Below are 22,532 nucleotides of genomic sequence, written 5' to 3'. Positions count from 1 at the left end.
TTAGGGTTCCTACTCATGGACGGATAAAAGCTTGCTCTTTCAGTCCCAAAGGAACGGAAAGCTGAGATGATCACCCGGCCCGCCAGCATTGCTTTTTCTCCTTTCTCCCATGTCCACCTCTGCTTCGTCCTGGGAGAAACCTTGGCTGTGAATTTCTGCGGCTCTCCAGTGGGTGCCACCATGCTCCTGAGCCAGGTCCTGGAGGGGAGACACACAGAAGCTAAGACCCTCCCTAGGAAGCCATGGGCCTGGCTGAGGGTCCTGGGCTGCCCGCCTGCCCACCCACCAGGCAGGCTGGGTCAACCCCATTGGTAATGGTGACCCTTGCTGGGAAAAGACTGAGACAGGAGTCAGGGAAAACCAGAAAGAATGAGGTTGGGATGGAGGAGGGCCCTGAAGAGAGAGCCAGGTCGGGGTCGGGTAGGACGTCACAAACAGGAGCTGGGCCTTGGGACTGGAATGGGGGTCTGGGCCAAGGCCAAGGTGCGTGGGAGGGGGAGAAGCTGGGGCTGGCTGGTCCAGGCTGAAGCTGGCAGATGGGAACTCAATCCAGGTTTCCCATGCAGATGGCAGGGACCCGCATACATGAGGGTTGCACATTAGCAGGAAGCAGAACTGAAACCCAAGGTACTCTGACATGGGATGCAGGTATCCCAAGTGGTGTCTTAACCCCTGTGCCAAATGCCAGGTTCAGAACTTACGCTGTCTTTTATTTATTGGAGAGGAAGGTGAGAGAGAGAGAGAAATCTCCCATCTGCTCATTCATCCCCCAAATGCCCACAATGGCTGGAGCTGGGCTGGGGCTGGAGCTGAGAGCTGGTCTCCCTTGTAGGGGGCAGGGACTCAGGTACTTGAGCCAGCACTGCTGCCCCTCAGCGTGTGCATTAGCAGGAAGCTGCAACTGGAAGCAGCGCTGGGCCTTGAACCTGGACGCTCCGATACATCATGGATATCCCGAATGGCGCCTTCACTGCTGTGCCAAACACGGACCCCTGGGCTTAGCATTCTTAAGGTAACAAAGCCAACCCCCGCCCCCAACTGCCCTGGGAGGTGGGGGAGGAGCTGTTTTTCTCCTACTCAGCCAGGAGGAAGTTGAGGCTCAGGGAGGGGTGGGGGCTTAGCCAAGGTCACCCCCTCGGGAGTGGCAGAACCAGGTGTCCCAGCAGCCTGTGGTCTGTGCTGGTGGCAGGTGTGAGGGACCCAGCCCTGCAGGCCGATGCAGCCAGTGTGGCTTCATCTCTGTGCAGACGCAAGGGCATGTTGGATGCATTCTCCTGTGAACCCCGGGGGCCTGGTCTTGCCCACCATGAAGGAGCTGGTGTGGTCAGAGCTGCCCACACCAGTGACGGGGGAGTTCCCTCTCTCACCTCTAAGCAGTATATCAGTGGTGATGTCGCTGTGCTGCGCTCCGACTGGGGCTCCCTGGGGTCTAGAACCCACTGTCTGGGGAGCCTGTGCTGGGCTGCTGTGTGAGCCCCCGCAGCACAGCCCCTGTCTTTTTTTAAAGATTTATTTATTTTTTATTTATTTGAAAATAAACAGAGAGAGGTAAAGAGAGAGGTCTTCCATTTGCTGGTTCACTCCCCAAATGGCCACAATGACTGAGGCTGGGCTAGGCTGAAGCCAGGAGCCAGGAGCTTCTTCCTGGTCTCCCACGTAGGTGCAGGGGGCCTAGGACTTGGGCCATCTTCCACTGCTTTCCCAGCATGGTGGAGCAACCGGGACTCGAACTGGCACCCATATGGGATGCCAGCGCTGCAGGCTGGGGCTTTAACCTGCTACGCCACAGCACTGGCCCCCAGCCCCTGTCTTGCTCTCCTGGTCTTCAGATCTCCTACTTGGGGCCAGGGACCCACCTACTTGCCTTCTAGGGTCTGTGTTGGCAGGACGCTGGAGTCAGGAGCTGGGGCTGAGAATCAAACCTGGGTCCTTTGATTTGGGACATGTGTCTCAAGTGCTAGGCCCAGCACCCGCTGCGCCTCTTCTTTTGTGGTAAAATACAGATAGCTTAAAGTCTTCTGACATTCTCACCATTCCGTAGTGGACGGTGCAGTGGCAGTATGTTGTGCAACCACCACCTCCTTCTGTCTCCAGAATGTTTGTACCTTCCCTCTGTGAAACCGTGCACAGCAATTTCCCCTGCGCAGCCCCCGGCGCTCACCACGCTCCCCTCTGCCTCCATGAATTCCACTCAGAAGAGGCTATTCTTGGGCACAGAGGGTCAGGCCGCTGCTGGCCACAACGGCATCCCACGTGGGAGTGCTGCTTCGAGCCCCGGCTGCTCTGCTTCTGATCCAGCTCCCTGCTAATGCACCTGGGAAAGCAGTGGAGGATGGCCCAAGTGCTTGGGCCCCTGCACCCATGTGGGAGACCCGGACGAAGCTCCTGGCTCCTGGCTTCAGCCTGTGTCAGACCAGGCTGTTGGGGCCATTTGGGGAGTGAACCAGAAGATGAGAAGTCTCCATCTCTGTCTCTCCCCTTCTCCCCTCTCTCTTGCTCTCCCTGTTAAATCAATCAATCTTTTTTTTCTCCTACAGAATGGGCCATTCTTGGGGCTGGCGCTGTGGTACAGCGGGTTAATGCCTTGGCCTGTAGTGCCGGCATCCCATATGGGCGCTGGTTCTATCCTGGCTGCTCCACTTCCGATCCAGCTCTCTGTTATGGCCTGGGAAAACAGTAGAAGATGGCCCAAGTCCTTGGGCCCCTGCACCCGCGTGGGAGACCTGGAAGAAGCTGCTGTCTCCTGACTTCAGATCGGCGCAGCCCTGGCTGTTGCGGCCAATTGGGGAGTGAACCAGAGGATGGAAGATTCTCTCTCTCTCTCTGACTCTCCTCTCTGTGTAACTCTGACTTTCAAATAAATAAAATCTTTTTTTTTTTTTTTTTTTAAAGAATGGGCCATTCTTGCCCTTCCTTGTTCCTCCCTTCCAGCTCCACATGATTGGGTCTTCTGGGGCTCCCCCGGCCCCACCACTCTGCACTTGCTGCAGTTTGCTCACAGCCCCTCCCGTGGTACCCCTCCAGGAGTCCCTTTCTGCTGACCACCCGTGCTCTCTCCCTGCCCACGCGCATGTCTCCACTTCAGCCTCAGCAGGTGCTCCTGACCCTGGTCCAGAGAGAGCCACTGGTTCTGTGGCCTTCTACTTCCCACCATACGATGTGACACTTCCAGTCACTGTCCCCTCTCTTCCCGTCTTGAGGTTCTCTTTTCTCTTGGCCTCCTAGAGAGAGAGAAGTAAGCAGAGGCTTTGGAACCCCGTGAGCTCTGGGTTAAAATCCTCAGCCTGCTTTTCACTAGCTTGAACTCTGGGTGTGACTCCATGTCTCTAAGTCTGCTCCCTTATCTCTGAAAGCAGGAAAGCACCGACCTCACAAGGCTGTCTGAGGACAACGCTGACCTCATCAGCCCAGGTGTCCAGCCCAGTACCTGCAATAGTGCAGCAAGGGCCTTTCACTGTCAGCTCCTTTCCTGGTTGCTAATCCCTGCCCCCACATTCCTGAGATGGAAAAGCTCTCTGAGGCTGCGAGCCCTCACAAATCCATGGATTCAATACTAGTGTCTGCAAGTGGTGGCTTAACCTGCTGTGCCACAATGCATGGATTTTCAGATAACTTTTTTTTTTGTTTCTTTCTAAAGATTTATTTATGGGGTTGGCTCTGTGGCATAGTACGTTAAACCTCTGCCTGTGGTGCCAGCATCCCATACAGGTGCCGGTTCAAGTTTCAGCTGCTCTACTTCCGATCCAGCTCCCTGCTGACACACCTGGTAAAGCAGTGCAAGATGGCCCAAGTCCTTGGGCCCCTGCACCACCTGGGAGACCCAGATGAAGCTCCTGGCTCCTAGCTTCGGATTGGCCCAGCTCCGGCTGTGGCGGCCACTTAGGGAGTGAACCAGCGGATGGAAGACTTTTCTGTCTCTCCCTCTCTCTGTCTGTAACTCTCTCAAGTAAATAAACCAATCTTAAAAAAAAAAAAAAAAAAAAAAAAAAAAAAAGCTGCTTTCCCAGAAGCATTAGCAGGGAGCTGGATGACAAGTGGAGCAGCCAGGACTCAAACTAGCAGGCAAATGGGATGCTGGAGTTGCAGTAGGCAGCTTTTCCAGCTACACTACAGCCCTGGCACCACCCCCCCCCCCCCAGCAAGTCTTTCACAGCTGGGTTGCTCAGGCATCCAATTGAATCCAGGACCAAGTGCTGAACTTGGTGGCTGGGCATCTCAGCTCTCTCCCCTCCCATCTTCACCACATCCTTCCCTTGGCCTTTGAGGCAACTCCACGTGCTTTGGAAAAATGCTTCTTTCTTTCCCTGTCTGGAACTGAGATCCTGCAAGGTCACTGGGCGGGGGGGGGGGGGGGGGGGGGGGGGGGCTAAGCCGCCCACCCGGTGCCCTCCTCCCTGTGTGCCCAACTGTCACCTGACGCATCTGCCTTTCTTCACGCCCAGGACAGAGCTTGGTTTGTTGCTTGCAGAGAGCAGGCAGGGCTCTGGTCTTCCTCCCCTGGATGCACAAGCCTGGCATCCAGCCGAGGCACGGGGAGGAAGCTGATCACTACTCCTTTCTTCAGGCCCCTCGCTCCTCCTCCTCCGCAGCCTTCCTGCCGCGGTGAGGGGAAGCAAAGTCCAGGCCAGGATCCTGGAGACTGCTTCTGCACCCGGCCAGGCCCGCCCTCCCCTCCTGTCCCTTTGACAGCTTCTGTGTGCACCCACACGCCCAAGACACGGGAAGTGGTTTTGAGGCAGGTCCAGAAGCACCTAAGGGGTGGAGACCGCCGGCGGCCCTGGAGCGTGCCCCCAGCCTGGATACCCCAGCCCCTGCCCTGCTGTCGTCCCCAGTAACAGGAGCCATGAGCCAGCGGGGCACAGACCTTGGCACTCCTCCTCCGCGGGAGGGACCCGAGGGACCCGCCCTGACGCGGCCTGGAGGGGTGGGGTGGCCGTGGAAGGGGGCCTCCTGCCTTCTCCCCGCCCTGGAGAATGGAGGAGCCCTCACTTAGAATTTGCGAGACTCCCTGGACGTGTTTATTCTGGCCCACCCAGTCCCAAGCAGCCCACGGCTCTCGCTGCAGACTCAGGGCTGGGGCTGGGGCTGGGGGTAGGGGCTCGATCCCAGAGGTGGCGGAGGAAGCGACTCGGCGGCGACTTCGAGGGCAGCTCCCGGCCACCCACCGCCCCCGCTTTCGGCCCTCGCCCGCCTCCTCTGCCGCGCCCAGAGCCAGAGGGAACCAGGCGGCGCTCGGTCCCGCCGTCCTACCACGAGCTGGCACGGAGGTGGGGGCGCCATGAGGGCCCCAAGGCGCCTGCAGGGCCCGGCCGTCCGAGCCTTCCCTGGGCGGGCGTGGGCGCTGTCCTGCAGGCCGGGGGGCCACGTGGCTCCCGCTGGGCGGGGGGCTCGGCCCTCCCCGGGCCGGCCCCGGTGACTCAGGCCGCAGCTGTTCCCGCGTCACATGAGGGAGGCCGGCGGCCGCCCGGCGGGGGAGGGGGCTGTGGCCGGAGCCCGGGGCGGGGCCGCGCGGCGGGCGGGGCAGCAGCCGGGGGGCGCCGCTAGAGAGCCCCTGAGCCGCGGCAGGAGCGGAGCGCACAGCCTCGGGGAGCCCAGGTGAGGCCGCGGGGGCCGCGGCGGGCTCGGGCGCGGGGTCGGGGAGGCCGCTCGGGCGCCCCTTTCCTGGGGCTCGCCCGGGGCCGCCGAAGACCCGCCCCGCGCTCTCAGCTGGCGCTCCGGGCCCTGGAGCAACTTTGCTCGGAAGTTCCCGAGCAGGGGCGGGGTGGGCGGGGGTGCCTGCCGCACTTGTTTAATTTTCGGGGGGCAGCCCAGAGCGCTGGCGAGGAGCCTACGGGGTGGGTTCGGGATTGGGCCGGAGGGCCGTTTTTCGGGACTGGTGGGACGCCCGGGGCTGGTGGGCCGGGGGTCGGCAGCAGTCCCGAGCCCCCGGGAGCTGCCCCAAGCTCGCGCCGCGGCGGGCGGGGACCCCCACCCCTCTGCCGCCCGGGGAGCGAGGGGGCTGGGAGACGTGGAACCGACCGCGGGCTTTCCGGGTGGGAGGGGCCGGGAATGGGGGCCGGGCAGGGAAGGCCTCGAGGGCCGGCGGGGAGCTCGGAAAGCGAGGTTCCCCCTAATCCCCCCTCTCCGCCTCCCCTGGACCCCAGGCCCGGCAGCCATGGCGGTGGAAGGAGGAATGAAATGTGTCAAGTTCTTGCTCTACGTGCTCCTGCTGGCCTTTTGCGTGAGTGCGGAGCTCGGGCGCGAGCCTGGCGGGGCGCGGTCGGTGGGTGGGGGGTGCCCTGGCTCCCGACCGCCGAGAGCCAAGGCAGCTGCAGGCCAGATGTGCGGGGAGAGCCCGGGGAACGGGGCCGAGGGCGGCGCCGCCACCCCGTCTTCTGGCTTTCGGGGACCCCGGAGGCCCATTTGACCGAAAAGTGGTCCTCTTGGACGGGCAGCGCCCCACCCCCACCCCTCCTGGCCCTTCCTGTCTGGTGACCCAACCACTTGTGATTGGGGCAGTGGGGCAACCAGCCAACGGCCTGATGCTATCGCCACGAGGCTCCTCTGCCCCGTCCTCCCGCGGCCCCCTCTTCCTCCACCCCACATCCTTCCCCTCTTTCCCGCCCGGCTTCTGTGGGGGCGAGGAAGGGCACTGCTCACCCCAAGTGGCTCCCGCCCGGGCCGAGAAGCCGCAGTTTGTCCAGGGAGGAGCACCCTTGCCCCTTCTCCTTCCTGGCCTAGCCGGCCGGCGGAGCTGTCACCGCCAAGGCGTGGGCTGGCACCGGGGCTGGGCGCCCTGGAGGCTCGTCCTGCTCTGGGCAGGAATGTGTGCCCCGGGGTCACAGCTCACCGGTAGCTTCTCCTTTCTCCCCAGTCCCTCCATCCCCTCCCCCGCAGTCCCCTTTCCCGGAGGAGTGCGGCTAGGCCTCTCCTCCAGGGGTCAGCTCTGTGTTTCCGGCCAGCCTAACCCTCCCGTGCCCTCTCGCTCAGGCCTGTGCAGTGGGATTGATTGCCGTGGGTGTGGGGGCGCAGCTCGTCTTGAGTCAGACCATAACCCACGGAGCGACTCCTGGCTCCCTGCTGCCTGTGGTCATCATTGCCGTGGGGGCCTTCCTCTTCCTGGTGGCCTTTGTGGGCTGCTGTGGAACCTGCAAGGAGAACTATTGTCTTATGATCACGGTGAGTGGTGGTGCCAGGGACGTGTCCCCGTGGCCAGGTCTCGGGTCGTAGACTGGAAGGCTGACTCCTGTGCTGTGCCCCTGCAGTTTGCCATCTTCCTGTCTCTGATCATGCTGGTGGAGGTGGCCGCTGCCATTGCTGGTTACGTGTTTAGAGACAAGGTGAGTGGGGAGTGAGGGGCCGGTCCTCCCCTGGGCTGCTCAGAACCCAGGTGCCTGGATTCGGACCTCAACAGCGCTTCTCCTTACTCTCAGGTGATGTCGGAGTTTAATAAGGATTTCCGGCAGCAGATGCAGAATTACTCGACAGACAACCAGACCGCTTTAATCCTGGACAGGATGCAGAAAGATGTGAGCGGGGCTGCCGGGGGCAGAGGCGTCGCCATGCCAAGGGGGGAGGCTCACATCACCACCCTCTCCCCCGTCTCCCTCTCCTCCCCCAGTTCACGTGTTGTGGGGCTGCTAACTACACGGACTGGGCGACCATCCCTGGCATGACCAGGGATCGCGTCCCTGACTCCTGCTGTGTCAACGTCACCTCGGGCTGTGGGGTCAAGTTCAACGTGAAGGACATCTATGTCGAGGTAGGGAGGGGGCTGGATAACCTGGCGGAGGCTTCAGGAGGCACGGAAACGTTCTGGGACGGAGGTGGCCGGGGTTAGGGATGGGAGGTGGACAGGGTCAGGGACGAGAGGTGGCGGGCCAGGTGCCTGGTGCCGGCTGGTGGGAAGCTCTGGTAGTGCTCTCACCTGTGTGCCTGCCTCCCCTCAGGGCTGCGTGGAGAAGATCGGGCTGTGGCTGAGGAAAAACGTGTTGGTGGTGGCGGCAGCAGCCCTGGGCATTGCTTTTGTGGAGGTGAGAGATGACCCGGGCAGGGGCCCGTGGTCCCACGGGTGGATCTGGGGTGGCTTGCCCTCCTCACTCCCCTCTGCCTCTGTCCTTCTAGGTCCTGGGCATTGTCTTTGCCTGCTGCCTTGTGAAGAGCATTCGAAGTGGCTACGAGGTGATGTAGGGCTCTGGTCTCTTCAGCCCCCTCCGTCTAGGGGAGTGCAGTCGTATCCACCAGGTTTTTCAATTAAACGGATTATTTTTTCAGACCGAAAAGAGACATGGTGTCTGTTTGTCTCAAAGCAATACCTGACCTCTTCCTCCTTATCCTTGTTCCCTTGCTCTGTGTGCACCGCCGGGGAAGGCAGGTGGTGAGCGTCTGGGAAAGGGGGTTGTGCTTGAACGTGTTGAGTGGGCTGGCAGGGGGATGTGGGGTCTGGAGGAGGCGCCGGCCCAGTGCCCTCTCTGCCCCCAGCCCTGCGCTCTTTGCTGGAACATCCATGAAACCACCTCCTGGGTAAGTCCCAGGATTCCCACACAGGCCTCACCTGGGAGAGCCCAGCCTGGGTCAGCTGTGGCCACGCTCTCCCTGGCGTTCTGTGCACCTGGGGGCCCAGCAGCCCCCTCTCGCGCAGTTCTCAAGGGGACCTGCTTCCTTTCAGGGTGCTGATAAGTAGGGTGGCCACTTTCCCTCATTCTGGACTGAGGAGAATGAGTATCCCCCCCCCTCCCCTTGGAAACCACTCAAGTTGGCCCTGATGCTTCATCACGGAAGAGAGCTAAAGATCCATTCCCAGTACAAACACAGAATTGTAACCTTACTCCATGCAGAAAATAGGTGACACATGCAAAGTGCCCTCTGGTGGCCACTCCTCCGGGTGCGGTTGCAAAGTTCACCCGAAGATGCAGGAGTTCCCGGCGCCCCCCAGTGGGCGTTTTGCAGGCACTAAAGACTTGGCAGTTTGGGGACGCCTTCATTTCTGCTCACTCACTTTCTGCTTTTTAGACAGTACACATTTATTGAGTGCCTGCTTTGCGCCAGGCACCAGATGGTACCAGAACGAGGGCAGAAACAAGTCAGAGTCCTTGCTCTTGGAAAACAGTCTCTCTGGGAGGCTGATTCATTCAGTAGACGGTCTGGGCAGGCTGTGGAAGGACCCAGGTGAGCACGGCATCCACCAGGCTGGCCGGCAGGTAGGAGGCCGGCAGCCAGAGCAGCTTGGCGTCCCAGCCTGGGCTGTAGCGGGTTCGAGGGTGACGAGCAGTCAGGGCGTGCTCCAGGCACTTGCTCACCTTGGTGAGGTCCGGGTCACAGATCAGGTTCATGATGCGTCGCTGCACTGTCAGATCTGCGGCCCCGTGGTGGGTGTCATCAGCCTCAGGACACTGCCCCCCTCCTGGGCCCTATCTTCTGGGTCCTGGGCTTGTTCCTAGCAAGGTCAGAGGGTTCCTCGCCTCCTCACCCCCCAGCCCCGTTTGGGGGGTGGGACTGGGCTGCTGTGCATGGCATCCCATCTTGTTTGCCCCCACTCCTCCCACAGGCTGGGGTGGGACTGACCTTCCTGGTGGTCCTTTCCCGTCCTGCCGTCCCATGCCCCCGTCTGGCCCCGCTACTCACACTTGGTGAGGAAGGTCTCCCCGTACTGGGCCTGTGTGGCTGGGGGCAGCCGTGCCCAGCAGGCCTGCAGGCCGCTGTCCAGGCTCTCCAGGTTGGTCACAGGGGTTCGGAAGAAGCCAGGCTCCACGATGGAGACTTGGACCCCAAAAGGAGCCACGTCCCGCCTGGAGTAGGGGCAGAGGGAGGGCTCAGGGCGCTTGCCCTGTGGTGCACAGGTTGGGCAGCTAAGATGAGGGCCTTAACACAGATGAGGGGCAGGAGCCCTGACGGGGGAGGTCCGGGCTGCCTGGCAGCCGGAGGCTTTATATTTTCTTCTACGATCTGTAGCAGAGGTCAGCACACTTTTCCTTAAAGGGCCACCCAGTTTAGGCACCATGGGCCAAGAAACACAATTAGCCTGACCATTATGAGCCTGCAGGCAGTTGGCTGCAGCTGGCCTGAGAACAACCCCGTGAGTTCCGAGTGCTGACATGCAGGGTGCAGACTGGTAGTTCTGGGGGTGGGGGCGGTGGGGACACATGCCAGTGCCCTGGTGTAGACGCAGAAGTCCACATGTAAAGCCTGTGTTCCGGGCTGACTGGGAAATGAAAGGCTGAGGGACCGAGACAGAGGGGAACGCTGAAAATACTGAGTGACGGGGAAGAGGGCGGGCTTCCTGAGCGCCTTGTGCTCGGCTCAACATTGAGGCCCCGCTGCCCTGTCGTCCTGCCCCACCTCCTTTGTGCACCCATGGCCCCCTGAACAGGATTACTGACTGATGAGGGGTGGGAGGCCCCAGCGCGTCTGCTAGCTGGTGTGTATTCCTTCTACATTTTGGCCATGTGCTACTTAGTGATGGTAGTCTGTTTCCCTATTTATAGCAATAGCAGGCTTTTCTGAGCACTTAGTACCTACCAGGCACTGCTGGGCCCCTTATTTTTACCTCTCACCACACCTGGGAGGTAGAGCTTCTCATCCCAGTTTAACAGAGAAGAAAAAATGGGTAAAGAGAAGGAATCTTTGTAAGACCCTGAGGCTTGAGGGGCCAGTGCCATGTCACAGTAGGTTAATCCTCCATCTGCGGCGCCGGCATCCTGTATGGGCACCGGTTCAAGTCCCGATTGCTCCTCTTCCAGTCCAGCTGTCTGCTATGGCCTGGGAAAGCAGTGGAAGATGGCCCAAGTGCTTGGGCCCCTGCACCCACATGGGAGACGGTGGAAGGAAGACCTTCCTCTCTGTCTCTTGCTCTGTCTGTAACTCTACCTCTCAAATAAATAAATAAATAAATAAGAAAGACCCTAAGCTTGCATGAAAGGACTTGAATCCATGGTGTCTGGACCTGAGCCCTCTCCTCCTGGATACTCCACTGTGCTGTGTCTTATTTTTTGCTGGCCCACCCTGGGCAGGCACTAATTTGTTTGTTGGGAGGGCCGTCCTTGGGTTGGGAGCCCACAGCCCTGCGCCCCTCACCTCAGGCTGTCAGAGAAGGCCTCCAGGCCAAACTTGGAGACACAGTAGCCCCCACCGTTGGCTGCCAGGCGGCCCAGGACGCTGCTGACGTTCACTACCCGGCCCCGGGCCTGCTGCAGCAGGGGCAGCAGGGCAAGAGTGACCCCGATGGGACCCAACGTGTTCACACTCAGCACGCGGTGGAAGTCGTCTCGTGTCAGCCACGGTGTGGGCCCGATGATCCCGGCCACGCCAGCGTTATTCACCAGCCCAAAGAGCCCTGTGGGGGAGACGGGACGGGCGCAGAGGGCAGGTGAGGCCCTCCCACAGCAACCGCCCCTGGGTGCCAGGGTCCTCACCTGCTTCCTTAACGTGTGACTCCACCCACGTGGCTGCCCGCTGCACACTCTGGGGGTCAGTGACGTCCAGCAGCGTGGTGTGGAGGCGGGAGGAGGCCACCTGCTGTAGGTTCTCTGCCCCAGAGGGAGTGAGGCAGCCGGCCAGGACCCGGAAGCCCTTCTGGTCCAGTCGCAGTGCCAGAAGGCGCCCGAATCCTGAGTCACAGCCGGTGATGAAGATGAAGGCATCGCTGCTGGGCAGGCTCTGCCGGTCCCTGAGCAGCCACAGCCCTGCCCAGAGCAAGGCACCCAGCAGCAGGAGCAGCCACATGGCAGGATCCAAAACGGCCTGTAGGTGGCAGTGTAGGCTGGGCAGAAGCCTTGGCCCCCAAGCCCTTGCCCCTAATATCCTCCCTGGCTGGGACTGTCCAGTCTGAGCAGATTTGAGAAATTAGCTACCTGGTGAATAACTGGCAAACTACAACTCATCTCTGCAACACAGACGTGGGCAGGCCCTGCACTGTGGCTAACCTGATTCAAGCCGGATGAGCCGGGGCCTGTGTTGGGGAGCAGAGGGACCTCCTTGTTTGTTCTCACCTCCGCAGCGACCCCCAACCCTCTAAGTGTAACCCCGGCCTTGTGCCTGGAATCACAGGGTCAGGAGCCCCTCGCCCAAGTCCCGGTGGCCTCCAACTTGTATGGCGGTGTCTGAACCTCATTTGCCAAGCGGGGCTGACACCCTGAGCCATGAGGGTCTGGGATGCCACGTGAGGAAGATGAGATATGCCTGGCGCTTTGAGTTACTGGCACACGGGACCTCCAGCCCCTCCCCTCACGGCACCCCAGCTCCCAGGGTCCCCCTTACCTCCTCTGGGGAAAGCTCGCAGGTCCTACAAAGCCCGAAGCTTCTTGTTTTGCTTTTAAGAGACTTTGCTCCTGGCTTCCCAGGCTCCCACGCTAGCTCCAGCTAAGGCCCAAGTCCGAGTGGGTGGCCTCGGGTGCCAGGAGTATTAAGCACATGTACGAGGGGGGTGGAGGGAGGGCCGAGGAGGAGGAGCCCTGAGCCTGGAGCCCCGAGGCCAGGTCTGCCAAAGCCCAGCTGCCTGCGGCCAGGGCTTAGCAGAGGCCAGATCTGCCCAGGCCCCTCTGGGGCTGTCAGCCTGGGTAAGTGGCCACCTGTGTCGTGGTCTCCCAGGAGGGAGCTGTCAGGGACAGCAGCTGCCCCTCTCGGCTGGTGGCCTTGGACCTGTCATTCCTCCCCCTTCTTGGCCCTGCTGTGCCTCCAAGAATTAATCTCGCACCCGGCCCAGACTCATGACACTGCTTAGTGCTGGCCTGGGAGAGGCCCTGAGCACGTGGAGAGGCCCCGAGCCAGAGCAGGGGCCCAGGCACGCTGTGTGTCTTACTTCTCTTCTGCAGGAAACTCAAGTCCCGAATTAGGACGCCCTAAGGACCCCTAGAACCTTCTCTGGGGAAGTGTGGGACACTCGCACCCTAAGCTTACCCAACAGGAACCTGCACCAGGCCTGAGGAGGAGGAGGAGCGGGTCGGGACAGTAAGAGGAAGCTGGTTCCACCCGTATCTAAATGGCACCATCCTGTGGGAGTCACCCTTGATCTTTCCATCCCACTTCCCACACTGGAGCACCTCGAAACACACCACACACGAACGGAGGCTGGGGTTTTATTCACGGCCTGGTGCGGGTGACACAGGCAGGGCGGGGTGGAGGGCGGGGGTGGAGTGGCTAGGAGGGGGCCGACTGCAGCTGTCCCTTGTACACGTATTCCAGCGCGGTGGCAATGGTGCGCATGTCCAGCTCAATGCTCCGAGCCCAGTTCTCCACATCCCCGATTTCCTGGGAAGGGGAAGCAGGTGGGTGGGCAGGCGCGGCTCCCAGGCTGGGGGTGCTTTTCACCCACCCCCTGGACCCACCAGTGACTTTCCTTTCTCTGGCTGTTCACACACTGGGGCCACAGGTGGGGCTTCTGGGACCAGCTCCACTTCCTCCCTAACCCCTGAGGGAGGCAGACTGTGGGGGCCCAGAATGGGGAGGTGATAAAGGGAGCGAGGCCCACCTTGAGAGCCTGGTTGAAGTTCTCCACCATCCCAATCCACTGGCCTGTCTGCTTGGCAAACTGGGCAGCCTGGGCCTGCAGGGTCTTCACCTCGCGGTCCAGCTTCCTCTGGTTCACGTAGGCCTGGGCCACACTAGGGTTAGGAGGAGGAAGGAGGTCAGCTTGCCCCTCTGGTCTCTCGGGTGGTCTCTGGCACCGAGATTCCAGTGCGGCAGGGGAAGGCCGGCCAAGGGGCCAGGCTAGGGAAAACCTTGGGATTTTGGCCACTCTCAGATGTGATGCAAATGACCCGGCTCCTTCTTCCCACTCCCAGGATTCCTCCTGAGGGAGGAGCTGGGAAGGGGGTGTGGTGCTGCTGGGAAAATCCAGCCGCAGGGACACATCTGCCAGTGATTGGAAGGCTGGTGATCTGTGCAAGAGGTCCCCCTGCCCCCTCCCCGGCCGAATCTAGGGTGGGATGGGGGAGCTCACTGCCTCCCCAGAAATTCTGGGTCAGGAAGGATATCCCAGGGGTTTCTTTCTGGCTCTCACTTTCTCTCCTTCTCCTTTCAGCCGCACACAACACACACACACACACACACACACATACACACTCCCTCCCTTCTGTTCTAGGCAGTGGTTTTTCTTTTCTCTTCCCCAAGGTGCTGGGGGCAGTTAGCATGATGACCATGGACTCACGGGGCTGTTCATCACTATTCTCCCTGCCTAGCTGATGAATCTTTCACTCCGCACCCCAAAGCTCTCTAGGCCAGCCAGGGGCCTCCACATCCGGCGCCCTCCACCCACTGGAATGTGTGGGGGCTGGCCGAGGCAAGGGGCAGGACACCTGACAGGGGCCTTTGTCTGAAGAGCCGTGGGAGCAACACAAAACCCTTTCTAATCTGCCTCTGGCTCAGCTGCCTTGGGAGCTGAGAGTGGGGTGGCCTGTGGCATAGGGAGAGGAGGGGAAGCCTGGGCCAAGCTCAGAAATGGTAGACACAGCTGAACCCAGGCGGCGCCAACGGGGGAGGGAGGAAAAGGGACAGGCTCTGGCCTTTCTGGTCGGAGACAGCGCTGAGTGAACAGGACCGCCTGAAGGGAGGCGGCCAGAGGCTCTGGCCCCAGCCTCTTCCCCTGATCTCCCCACGGATGAGTAATGAAGATGACCCCGGCCCCTGCACGGCTCACTTGGCTGACTCATCCCGGCACGCATGGCCAAGCTGATCTACTTGCCCCGGGGTGGAAGGCACCACGCTGCCTCCTTTCCCCCCGACAGTGGTACCACGGGGCTATCTGACTCTCCAATCCTCACCTCGGGCCTCTGGGGTCCCAGGTCTCTGGCAGTGACTGGCATTCACTTAGGGACCTGGCAGGGGATGGTCCTTGGAGACCTGGGAGGGATGGAAGAGACAGCTTGGCTCTTCCGGGGCTCCTGGCACAGGTCCTGTCCTCACCCCACCAGCAGGGCCAGCCCTTTCCTGCCAGCTGCTCCTCAGGCTTGCCGGGGTGGGAGGCCGAGAAGGAGAGGGGGGCAGGCCGCAGGGAAGGAGGGGGCGTTCCCTCCCGCGGGAGGACAGCTGGCCCGGGAAGGGAGAAGGGGGGGCAGATGGCAGCAACTTGTGTCTGCCAGGGGAACCCTGGCCGCCTCTCCAACCAGCACAGCTGCTCCTTCCTCTTCTAGGGCTAGCAGCAGAGCTGGCTGATGCCTGTCTCCAGACGGTCAAGCTGGGAACCCCGTGGGGGGCGGGGGACCGCGTGGAACATTTGACTCCTTCCAAAGGGGTCTGGGGGCCAGACCTTGCCAGTGCCCCAACTCGGGGTGGGGGTATGGGGAGCTGCTGTCGCCGGGAGGATGTTCGTACCCCACGTTGAGGTGGTCCACCAGGGCTTCGGTCAGGCAGGTCGCGGCCGTGATAGCCTCTCGCCTCCTCTTCTCTGGGGGGGGGGGGGGGAGAAGAGGGATTGGAGCCGGGACTGGTTTTTGAGGGGTGGAGCTACAGGTTCTTCCCCCATTCATGCGAACCTCTCCACTGATGTCAGAGTTGAAAACGACCGAAATAGAAAGCAAAGTTTCATCTGAGAGAGGCGGACTCGCTTAAGGACGCCAAGGGCAGCACCCACGACGCCTGACTGCGAGCCCCCCACCCCCTCCTCGGCGGTCTCAGGCCTCCTAGAACCGGGTCTCTGGGAGCAATCCCACGGCCTCCTTCGTCGGGGGCGTTCCTCCCCATTCCCAGAATGACAGGCGCCCTACCAATAGGCACAGCGGCCCACGAAAAGAGGGCGGGGCTACGAGGCCGCCAAGTTGGGGATTGGCGGCGTTGCCGAGGGGGGACCCGAGTGTCGCCGAAGGGGCCAGAGCCCGTTGGCCAGGGCACGCAATCTCCAAAAAGGCCGCCCCTCGGTTTGCTCTCCGCCACGCTCGCTGCCCGCTAGCTGGCGCCCTTCGCCAGGTCTGGGCAGTTACTCGAGGTCCGGGCTCCAGGCTGAAGCTAGGCCGCGGCCGGAGAGACAAATGCCGACGCGATATTCGGCTCACCCTGCAGCTCCTTGCGTTCATTCTGCTTGGCCTGGTGTTCCTTGAGCAGACGGGACAGCATGGTCGCGTCTGGCTGGGGGCAGGGCACGCCGAACCCCCACCGGCTCCGGGAGCTGGAATGCGCCTCGGCGCCCGCGGCTCACGTGACCCCCACGTCACGTGACGCGGAGACCGCCCTCTTTTTTAAGGCGTGGGGGTGATAGGGAGTGAAGGTCTTGGCCGGGCAGGGAGCTGCAGGGTTGGTGCAGCATCTGAACTCGTTGCTTTATTTTGAGAGCTCACTTTCTGGTGAGCGTGGGGAGGACTTGACTTTAGTACCTCTTTTGCCGAGCCCGTTTTAACGTCTCCTGGCGACCTCCAGCCCCCGGGAGGGTTCACGGTTGTGTGCAGACTCCCTGGACTCATTGAAATTCTTTCCCTTCGCTGGCCTTACCTCCTGGCAGAGCCTGTCGGCTCTCATTTGGTTCCCTGCCTCCCCCTCCCCCTCTCCCGACTAGGGGAGAATGCCTTCTTGTCTTTCCAGCTTTCTTCTCCACCCCAGCGAGGTCCTTCACTCAGCTCTGGGTGATTATTGTGGAGAAGCATTTGAGGCACTTCAAGCAGCCTTCTAGGGAGCTTGGCAAATGTGGCGGGCTGTGTGCGGTGAATGTACAATTCCGTCTCTGTCCTTTTGTGGTCAGGGAATGCGAACCCATTTTGGTCTTAGCAGAAGCCTAATGCCACTGCCAAAGTGAAAGGTAAATTATATAACACCTCTCTCAACCAAAGAGGAATGCTCCCGGGCTTAACTCCAACAGGAAAAATTATAAACATTACCAACGTAATGCCACTGCTACACTTTCTCTTGCATCTTGCCCTGACATACTGGGTGACTTTGGGCAAGCAAGTTGCTCACATCTCTGGATTTTAGTTTTCTCATTAGGAAACTAAGGGGTTGGATTAAGTCAACAAAGGGGATTGGCTATTAGAATCTCATGGGTGAGGTTTTATTTTATCTGTTTATTTATTTTCATCTACTTGAAAAGAGCGAGGGCGCGAGAGAAATTTCCATCCACTGGTTCACTCCCCAAATGCCTGCAACAGCCAGGGCTGGGCCAGGTGGAAGCCAGGATGTAGGAACTCCATCCAGGTCTCCCATGTGGGTGGCAGGGGCCCAAGTGCTTGAAGCAACATCTGCTGCCTCCCAGGATGCATTAGCAAGAAGCTGGATTGGAAGTGAAGGTGCTGGGACTTGAACTCCAGAATGGGATGTGGGCATCCCCAGCAGGCTTAATCCACTGTGCACCAACGCTTTGGCCCCAGATCACATAACTAGAGTCTCGAGAGGTGGAGCCCGGATGTGGGTATTTTTTAAGAAGCTGTTTAGCTGATTCCGATGTGCATTCAAGGTTGAAAATCACTGGACTAAACCTTATCTAAGACCATTTCCAACTCTGACATTTGTCATTGAATGATTTAGTGGCATAGTTGAAACTGACTTCATTCTATTTGCAAGAAGAAGAGAACTGTGTGCTGATTGAGGTAGAATAAAACATTCTTCTTTAATTTTTCTGAATAAGAGTTGAGAATGATTGACCCATTAGTTTACTCAGCTACTTATGGACTAGTATCCTAAATGCTGGCGCATGTACAAACATCAAAGGATGAGTGAGAAGAAGCCCATGAAGTGGTTAAGTGGCGTTATCAAGCAGAACGTTAAGTAGCATGATGAAAATTCCAAGCAGAACAGTTGGATGCCGTGTGTGTGTGTGTCTATGCTCACATATATACACTACAACTGCTTTGTCCAACATCGCCTAAGTGCTTGCAATGGGTCAAGCGTGTATGAATTCATTTAACCCCTGGAGCAATCCTGTAAAGTTTTATTTTTATCTCTGCTTTGCAGAGGAAGAATCTGAGGTACAAAGCCATTAAGTAATAGAGCTCCCAAGTGGTAGAGCTAGGATACAAATCCAGGCTTTTTGATACCAGAGCCTGAGTGAAACCCGTCTGTCTTGCCGAAACCATGGGAGAGACCTCAGGGAGGAGGAGGCAAAGGTGCTTTTCGTGTTGTCACCGTGCCCCTCTCACTTGCTGGGCATGAGCTGAAGGGAGTCCTGGCAGGGGAGGAGTGTTTGGGAAGAGGCTTGGCTCTAGGGAGGGCTGATCAATAGAAGCGGTAAGAGTGAGAGCATCACAGGGCAGCCTGGCCCAGTCCTCCCCCCTCTCTGGCTCCAGCTTCCAACTGCAGTGAGCAAGCAAAACGGAGGCAGATTGGAAGATGACTGATGCCAGAGCTATGGGGCCTGGGACAGAAGGGCAGGAGTTGGAAGGGAATGATGACATTGACAGAGAATGATGACAGGGGGCAAGTGGAATGGGTGGGGCTGGTGAGCGGATTGGTGTTGGGATTTTCAGGGGTAAAGTGTGGGAATGTTAAGATTAGGCTGACTTGAGGGAGAGAGGCCCATCCTGTATCACCCTCACTGCCCTCCCACCCTGGCATAACTGCCTGACATTTTCACAATCAGTGTAGAGACAGTGCCAGGATTCTGCAGGCTTGGCCCCTGCCTGCCCTTCCTTCCCATACGCAGGTTGTTCCTTTGCCCTGCAGCTGGGCAGAGGACATGGGGAACCTGTGTCTGGGGACCCTGGCTGACCTTTCCAGGGTCATCCTCCATTTGTTCTTTTTCTGTTTAGCCTCATGGTTCACTGTCCAGCTCAACTGCATTGGACGCTCTGGTCCACCTGTCCTTGGTAGACAGGGACTCTAGGAACTTGAAATCTCTTTACTGCCTGCCTCTCCTTCCAAGATCCCGCTCAGGTGATTTTTCCCTTAGAATGAAGGAATACAACCCCACACTGCTTTTCTCCACTTAGTTCCCTGTTCTTTTGAGGGCTCTTTCAGAGTTGGCTTTAATTAGCAAACTCCAAACGGACTGGCTGGGCCCAACAGTAGGGCCGGAAGCTACTGAATTGCTAGGGGCTGGTTGAGGACTGAGGGAGGACATGGAGTGAGTGGAGAAGGCTTCACGACGGGGGAATCTGGCTGCCCTTCAAGAGTGGGGGCTGTTGGTGGTGTGGCCAAGTTCCAGATGTTGGCCTGAGGCCAGTGCTTGAAGAAAAGGGGCCCTCAGGGCAGTCTAAATGGCTCCCTGTGGGGAGTGACCTTCCAGTCCTCTCCCTAAGACACAAGACTTTCTCTTGGACCCTCAAAGACCAGAGTAGCCAAACCATTTCCCTACTGCCTCCTGTCCGTTACATGTCTATTCTTTCTCCTCCAGCCACTCCCACAGTTTGAGCTATGGCTGTGGCCAGATTCCAGAGGCGAGCAGAAGGATTTCAGTGCTGGGCAGGCGGGTGGGGTGAGAAGTTCTCGTGTTGTGTGTTGTAGAGGAAACGCCTGACCCTGCTCCGAGCCTCTGTTGCCAGAGGAGGTGGAGGAGGAGTTAACCCTGAGTGTGGGTTCTGGAAGGGATTGCGTGTCTGCTAGAGATGACAGCTGGCAAAGATGTGATCTCTGGGGAGCTAAAATGTGGGGCTCTCTGATGGAGGGAGAAGGAGCTGCAGGAGCCTCACTTCCACTCAGATAGGAGCCAACATCTTTGCCGAGCCTGGACATTTCTCAGGCTTAGCATTTTCTGGAATTCGTTTGAAATAATGACAGATTCAGGGGAAGTTGCAAAAGTAGAACCAGAAGTCCTGTGGACCCTGTGTTCACCATCCCCCAGTGGCGACATCTTTTGTAACTGTCACGCAGGACCCAAACTGGGAAACTGATGCTGGCACAGTGCTATTGGTCAGCGACAAGCCTTCAGTTCTCATCACTTTTTTCAGGTATTCATCTGTGTGTGTGTGTGTGTGTGTGTGTGTATGTGAGGTGTGTGGTGTGGGTGTCTATGTATGTATGTGGAAGTGTGTGTGTGCACGATGTGTGTATATACTTCTGTGCATTTGGTTCCCATGTTTGGCTTTGGATAACCACCACCATAATCAAGATACCCACTACCATGAGGGACTCCTTTGTGCTGTCCCCATCTGTCCCCTGACATCCACTAATCTGTTCTTTATATCTCTAGTTTACCATTTTGAAAATGTTATGTGAATGGACTAATATGGTTTCAGTATTTAAAAAATGTTATTTATTTGCAAGGTAGAGTTACAGAGAAAAAGAGAGATCTTCCATCCTCACCCACTGGTTCACTCCCTAAATGGCTACAACAGCTGGGGCTGGGCCAGGCCAAAGCCAGGAGCCAGGAGCTTCTTCCAGGTCTCCCACACGGGTGCAGGGGACCAAGCACTTGGGCCATCTTCTGCTGCTTTCCCAGACTATAGCAGGGAGCTGGACTGGAAGTGGAGCATCCAGGACACAAACCAGTGCCCATATGGGATGCTGGTGTCACAGGTGGCAGCTTCTCCCTCTGTGCCACGATGCCAGCCCCAACATTGTGTTAGGTTTTAATGAATTCTCAAGCTCTTGACCTCAGCACAAGAAATCCTCTGGTGGGTTATTTTTACAATGCTGCGCCCCTTCCATTCTCTGGATCCCTTTAGTTTCCTCTCTTCCCGCTTCACCTTTCTGGCATTTGGGTTTCACTTCTCCTTTAGGGAGACGGTGCTTGTCTAAATCTGCTAGGCTGTCCTAGGGCTCCTGCGTGTTCCCTGCCCTCCCTTGCCCCACTATTTATAGCTAGGCTAATTTTGGGTGGCCTCTCTCTCTCTTCTGCTGTTCCTTCCTCCTGTGGCTGGTGAGGTGACTTCTGAAATATTTGGGCAGAGAGGTCAGACACAGATTCTTGGCATCTGATTTCAGCTTTGGATTTCTCCGAAGCTGGTGGAGTGCACATAGGGGGCTGACAGGCTGCAGGTGCAGAGAGGCAGCAGCTGGAGAACCGGGTGGGGACTCAGGAGGCCTGGGTTCTGTCCTGTCAGCTCTTCTCCACTGCCTGGGACTCTGAGACAGCAGAGATGGACAGGACATCTCTGGGAGAGAGTGCAAGGAGAATGCTGGTGCAGGGTTCCTTCTTAGCCCCTGTCTAGAGATGCCCTGGATGGGGTGTCCACAGGTGTAGTTGTACAAAAAAAAAAAAAAAAAAAAAAAAAAAAAAAAAAGGAGGCCAGACCTTCAAGTGGCAACACACCCAGGTCAAGGATTGTCCCAGGGCTGGCAGAGTGAGGGCCCCACGGACACTCCTGAACAAAGAAGGAAGAGAGACAGAGGATCATGGGAAGAGGAGATAGGTAGGACACAGACCTGAATATTTCAGAGAAGAAGGAAGAAGAGAGTCATACAATGTGCCAGCATTTGACAGGCAGAAACGACATTAGAGACATTGAGAAATAGTCTAAGATTCCAAGTGTGACAGAGACAAGGGAGGGACAAAAATAGAATTTGGGATGGGGGGGGGGAGAGAGGGAGAGAGAAGGGAAAGATGGACAGATGGACCCGCACAGGACCAATAGCCAGTGAAAACAAGGAGGAGGATGAGGGCATGGGAGCCAGAGAGGTCCCAGTTGTGCTGAATTGTTTCCTGGCTCTCCCCATGGCCCAGCCTCTGGATTAGAGTTATAAATAGCAGAAAGTTGGAAAATGTCCCCCTCTCCCTTTGCCTCTGTCCCAGCCTGGGGGAAGGGAGAGGAAGAGGGACAGGCCATTGGGTCCCCGTGGAGATCCCTTCTGTGCCCCACCCGCATCCTGCTGAGCCAGTCCAGGGCTCTGCCCCGCCCCTTCTGCCCCATGGGAGCCGCAAAGTCCCGGGAACAGTCTGGTGGCTGCAGGCTCCTTTGCATCCCTCTGCCTCTTGGGTCCAGTGTTTGCGGTTCCTGGATGAGCCCACCCCCTCACCCCTGCAGCTTGATCTCCTCTTCCTGTGTCACCCTCTGTCTTTTCTGCCTTCATCCTGCCCCTTGTTGGTCAGACTCTTGGCCTTCCTCCTGCCTCTGTCATGCTTCTCTTTCTCCAGCTCTCCACTTGCTCCCCTCCCTGTCTTCTCCTCGTCTACACCCTATCCTCTGCTCCTGTGAATGCTGACCTCAGTGCTAGCAAGGCCTGGTCATAGCCAGGCTGGGGGCGAGGGCGAGGGCGGGGGCGGGGGCGGGGATGAGGTGCTGTACCAGGATGCTTCAAAAAGTTGGCGGAAAATAGAATTAAAAGATAAGTTCACTTTGGTGCAAAAGTTCATGGGAAATGCATATCATGGCATGGCTTTCAGAAAATACTATTGCACCAAAATAACCATTTTCCGTTAACTTTTTGGAGGCTCCCTCGTGTGGGGCCCAGGACTGCTCATCGTTCTTCTCTCTGTCCGCCTCTCTCCTCCCAGGTTGTTCTTCAGTCTCCGCCACTTTCCTGCTACCCTCCTTACTCTTTCCTGGGCACTTCTCGCTCCCTCCCCGTTCCTAGGCACCGCCCCCACCGCTAGGGTAGGGGCGAGGGGTCGATGTGGGGAGGGGTCGAGGGCACTGCGTGACTGGGCCGGAGCCGGTGCTGGACCCGGAGGAACAGGGGCAGCAGGGGCAGGAAGGCCAGCTCCAGCTCTCTCCGAAGCTGCGGGCCTGGGCATCCTTTAGCCACGCCCCCGCTCCTCCACC

At 58.6% G+C, this 22,532-nt stretch overlaps 4 protein-coding genes across 7 annotated transcripts; 1 reads left to right on the top strand and 3 right to left on the bottom strand.

Moving 5' to 3' along the window:
• Positions 1 to 81: 81 nt before the first annotated feature.
• On the bottom strand, positions 82 to 6,156 carry LOC127487381 (translation initiation factor IF-2). The gene is made up of 3 exons (XM_070053185.1): positions 5,832 to 6,156; positions 4,414 to 5,730; positions 82 to 198 (listed from the first exon to the last, which is right to left on the bottom strand). Exons 1-2 carry the CDS (start codon positions 6,154 to 6,156, stop codon positions 4,433 to 4,435), a joined length of 1,623 nt encoding a protein of 540 aa, XP_069909286.1. The 3' UTR covers positions 82 to 198; positions 4,414 to 4,432.
• On the top strand, positions 5,134 to 8,261 carry CD63 (CD63 molecule). 3 transcript variants are annotated; one of them, XM_070051282.1, is made up of 8 exons: positions 5,134 to 5,267; positions 6,144 to 6,220; positions 6,970 to 7,158; positions 7,245 to 7,319; positions 7,413 to 7,508; positions 7,601 to 7,741; positions 7,929 to 8,012; positions 8,104 to 8,261. In XM_070051282.1, the coding sequence occupies exons 2-8, from the start codon at positions 6,155 to 6,157 to the stop codon at positions 8,167 to 8,169; spliced, it is 717 nt and encodes a 238-aa protein (XP_069907383.1). In that variant the 5' UTR covers positions 5,134 to 5,267; positions 6,144 to 6,154; the 3' UTR covers positions 8,170 to 8,261. The 3 variants fall into 3 exon arrangements, with proteins under 3 accessions (XP_069907383.1, NP_001075668.1, XP_069907382.1); NM_001082199.1 differs by lacking the exon at positions 5,134 to 5,267 and adding an exon at positions 5,558 to 5,595 and having other exon boundaries at positions 8,104 to 8,257; XM_070051281.1 differs by lacking the exon at positions 5,134 to 5,267 and adding an exon at positions 5,621 to 5,834.
• Positions 8,262 to 8,977: 716 nt separating this feature from the next.
• On the bottom strand, positions 8,978 to 12,631 carry RDH5 (retinol dehydrogenase 5). Its single transcript, XM_051832842.2, has 5 exons — positions 12,235 to 12,631; positions 11,391 to 11,718; positions 11,053 to 11,311; positions 9,604 to 9,767; positions 8,978 to 9,334 (listed from the first exon to the last, which is right to left on the bottom strand). The coding sequence occupies exons 2-5, from the start codon at positions 11,698 to 11,700 to the stop codon at positions 9,111 to 9,113; spliced, it is 957 nt and encodes a 318-aa protein (XP_051688802.1). The 5' UTR covers positions 11,701 to 11,718; positions 12,235 to 12,631; the 3' UTR covers positions 8,978 to 9,110.
• A 405-nt stretch (positions 12,632 to 13,036) lies between these two features.
• BLOC1S1 (biogenesis of lysosomal organelles complex 1 subunit 1) lies at positions 13,037 to 16,348 on the bottom strand. Of its 2 annotated transcripts, XM_017341922.3 has the most exons (5): positions 15,963 to 16,125; positions 15,221 to 15,358; positions 14,736 to 14,814; positions 13,445 to 13,577; positions 13,037 to 13,224 (listed from the first exon to the last, which is right to left on the bottom strand). In XM_017341922.3, the coding sequence occupies exons 1-5, from the start codon at positions 16,021 to 16,023 to the stop codon at positions 13,114 to 13,116; spliced, it is 522 nt and encodes a 173-aa protein (XP_017197411.1). In that variant the 5' UTR covers positions 16,024 to 16,125; the 3' UTR covers positions 13,037 to 13,113. The 2 variants fall into 2 exon arrangements, with proteins under 2 accessions (XP_017197411.1, XP_008254829.1); XM_008256607.4 differs by lacking the exon at positions 14,736 to 14,814 and having other exon boundaries at positions 15,286 to 15,358; positions 15,963 to 16,348.
• Positions 16,349 to 22,532: the final 6,184 nt, after the last annotated feature.

Source organism: Oryctolagus cuniculus, chromosome 11 (genome assembly GCF_964237555.1).
Source record: "Oryctolagus cuniculus chromosome 11, mOryCun1.1, whole genome shotgun sequence".
In the NCBI taxonomy this organism is placed as follows: domain Eukaryota; kingdom Metazoa; phylum Chordata; class Mammalia; order Lagomorpha; family Leporidae; genus Oryctolagus; species Oryctolagus cuniculus.
The sequence above is the reverse complement of the archived record's forward strand: the minus strand, read 5'-3'. Positions and strand labels throughout refer to the sequence as shown.

Coding starts and splice junctions, on each gene's coding strand:
- BLOC1S1 (XM_017341922.3), bottom strand. CDS start 16,023: ATGCTGTCCCGTCTGCTCAAGGAACACCAGGCCAAGCAGAATGAACGC. Junction 14,815..15,220: donor CGAGTTGGGGCACTGGCAAG/GTCTGGCCCCCA, acceptor CATCCCTCCCAG/GTCTCCAAGGACCATCCCCT. Junction 13,225..13,444: donor ACTTCAACCAGGCTCTCAAG/GTGGGCCTCGCT, acceptor TCCCCTTCCCAG/GAAATCGGGGATGTGGAGAA.
- RDH5 (XM_051832842.2), bottom strand. CDS start 11,700: ATGTGGCTGCTCCTGCTGCTGGGTGCCTTGCTCTGGGCAGGGCTGTGG. Junction 11,312..11,390: donor GTCACACGTTAAGGAAGCAG/GTGAGGACCCTG, acceptor TCTCCCCCACAG/GGCTCTTTGGGCTGGTGAAT. Junction 9,768..11,052: donor GCCTTCTCTGACAGCCTGAG/GTGAGGGGCGCA, acceptor CCCCTACTCCAG/GCGGGACGTGGCTCCTTTTG.
- LOC127487381 (XM_070053185.1), bottom strand. CDS start 6,156: ATGGCTGCCGGGCCTGGGGTCCAGGGGAGGCGGAGAGGGGGGATTAGG. Junction 5,731..5,831: donor CCCAATCCCGAACCCACCCC/GTAGGCTCCTCG, acceptor TTCCGAGCAAAG/TTGCTCCAGGGCCCGGAGCG.
- CD63 (XM_070051282.1), top strand. CDS start 6,155: ATGGCGGTGGAAGGAGGAATGAAATGTGTCAAGTTCTTGCTCTACGTG. Junction 7,320..7,412: donor GTTACGTGTTTAGAGACAAG/GTGAGTGGGGAG, acceptor CCTTACTCTCAG/GTGATGTCGGAGTTTAATAA. Junction 7,742..7,928: donor TGAAGGACATCTATGTCGAG/GTAGGGAGGGGG, acceptor GCCTCCCCTCAG/GGCTGCGTGGAGAAGATCGG.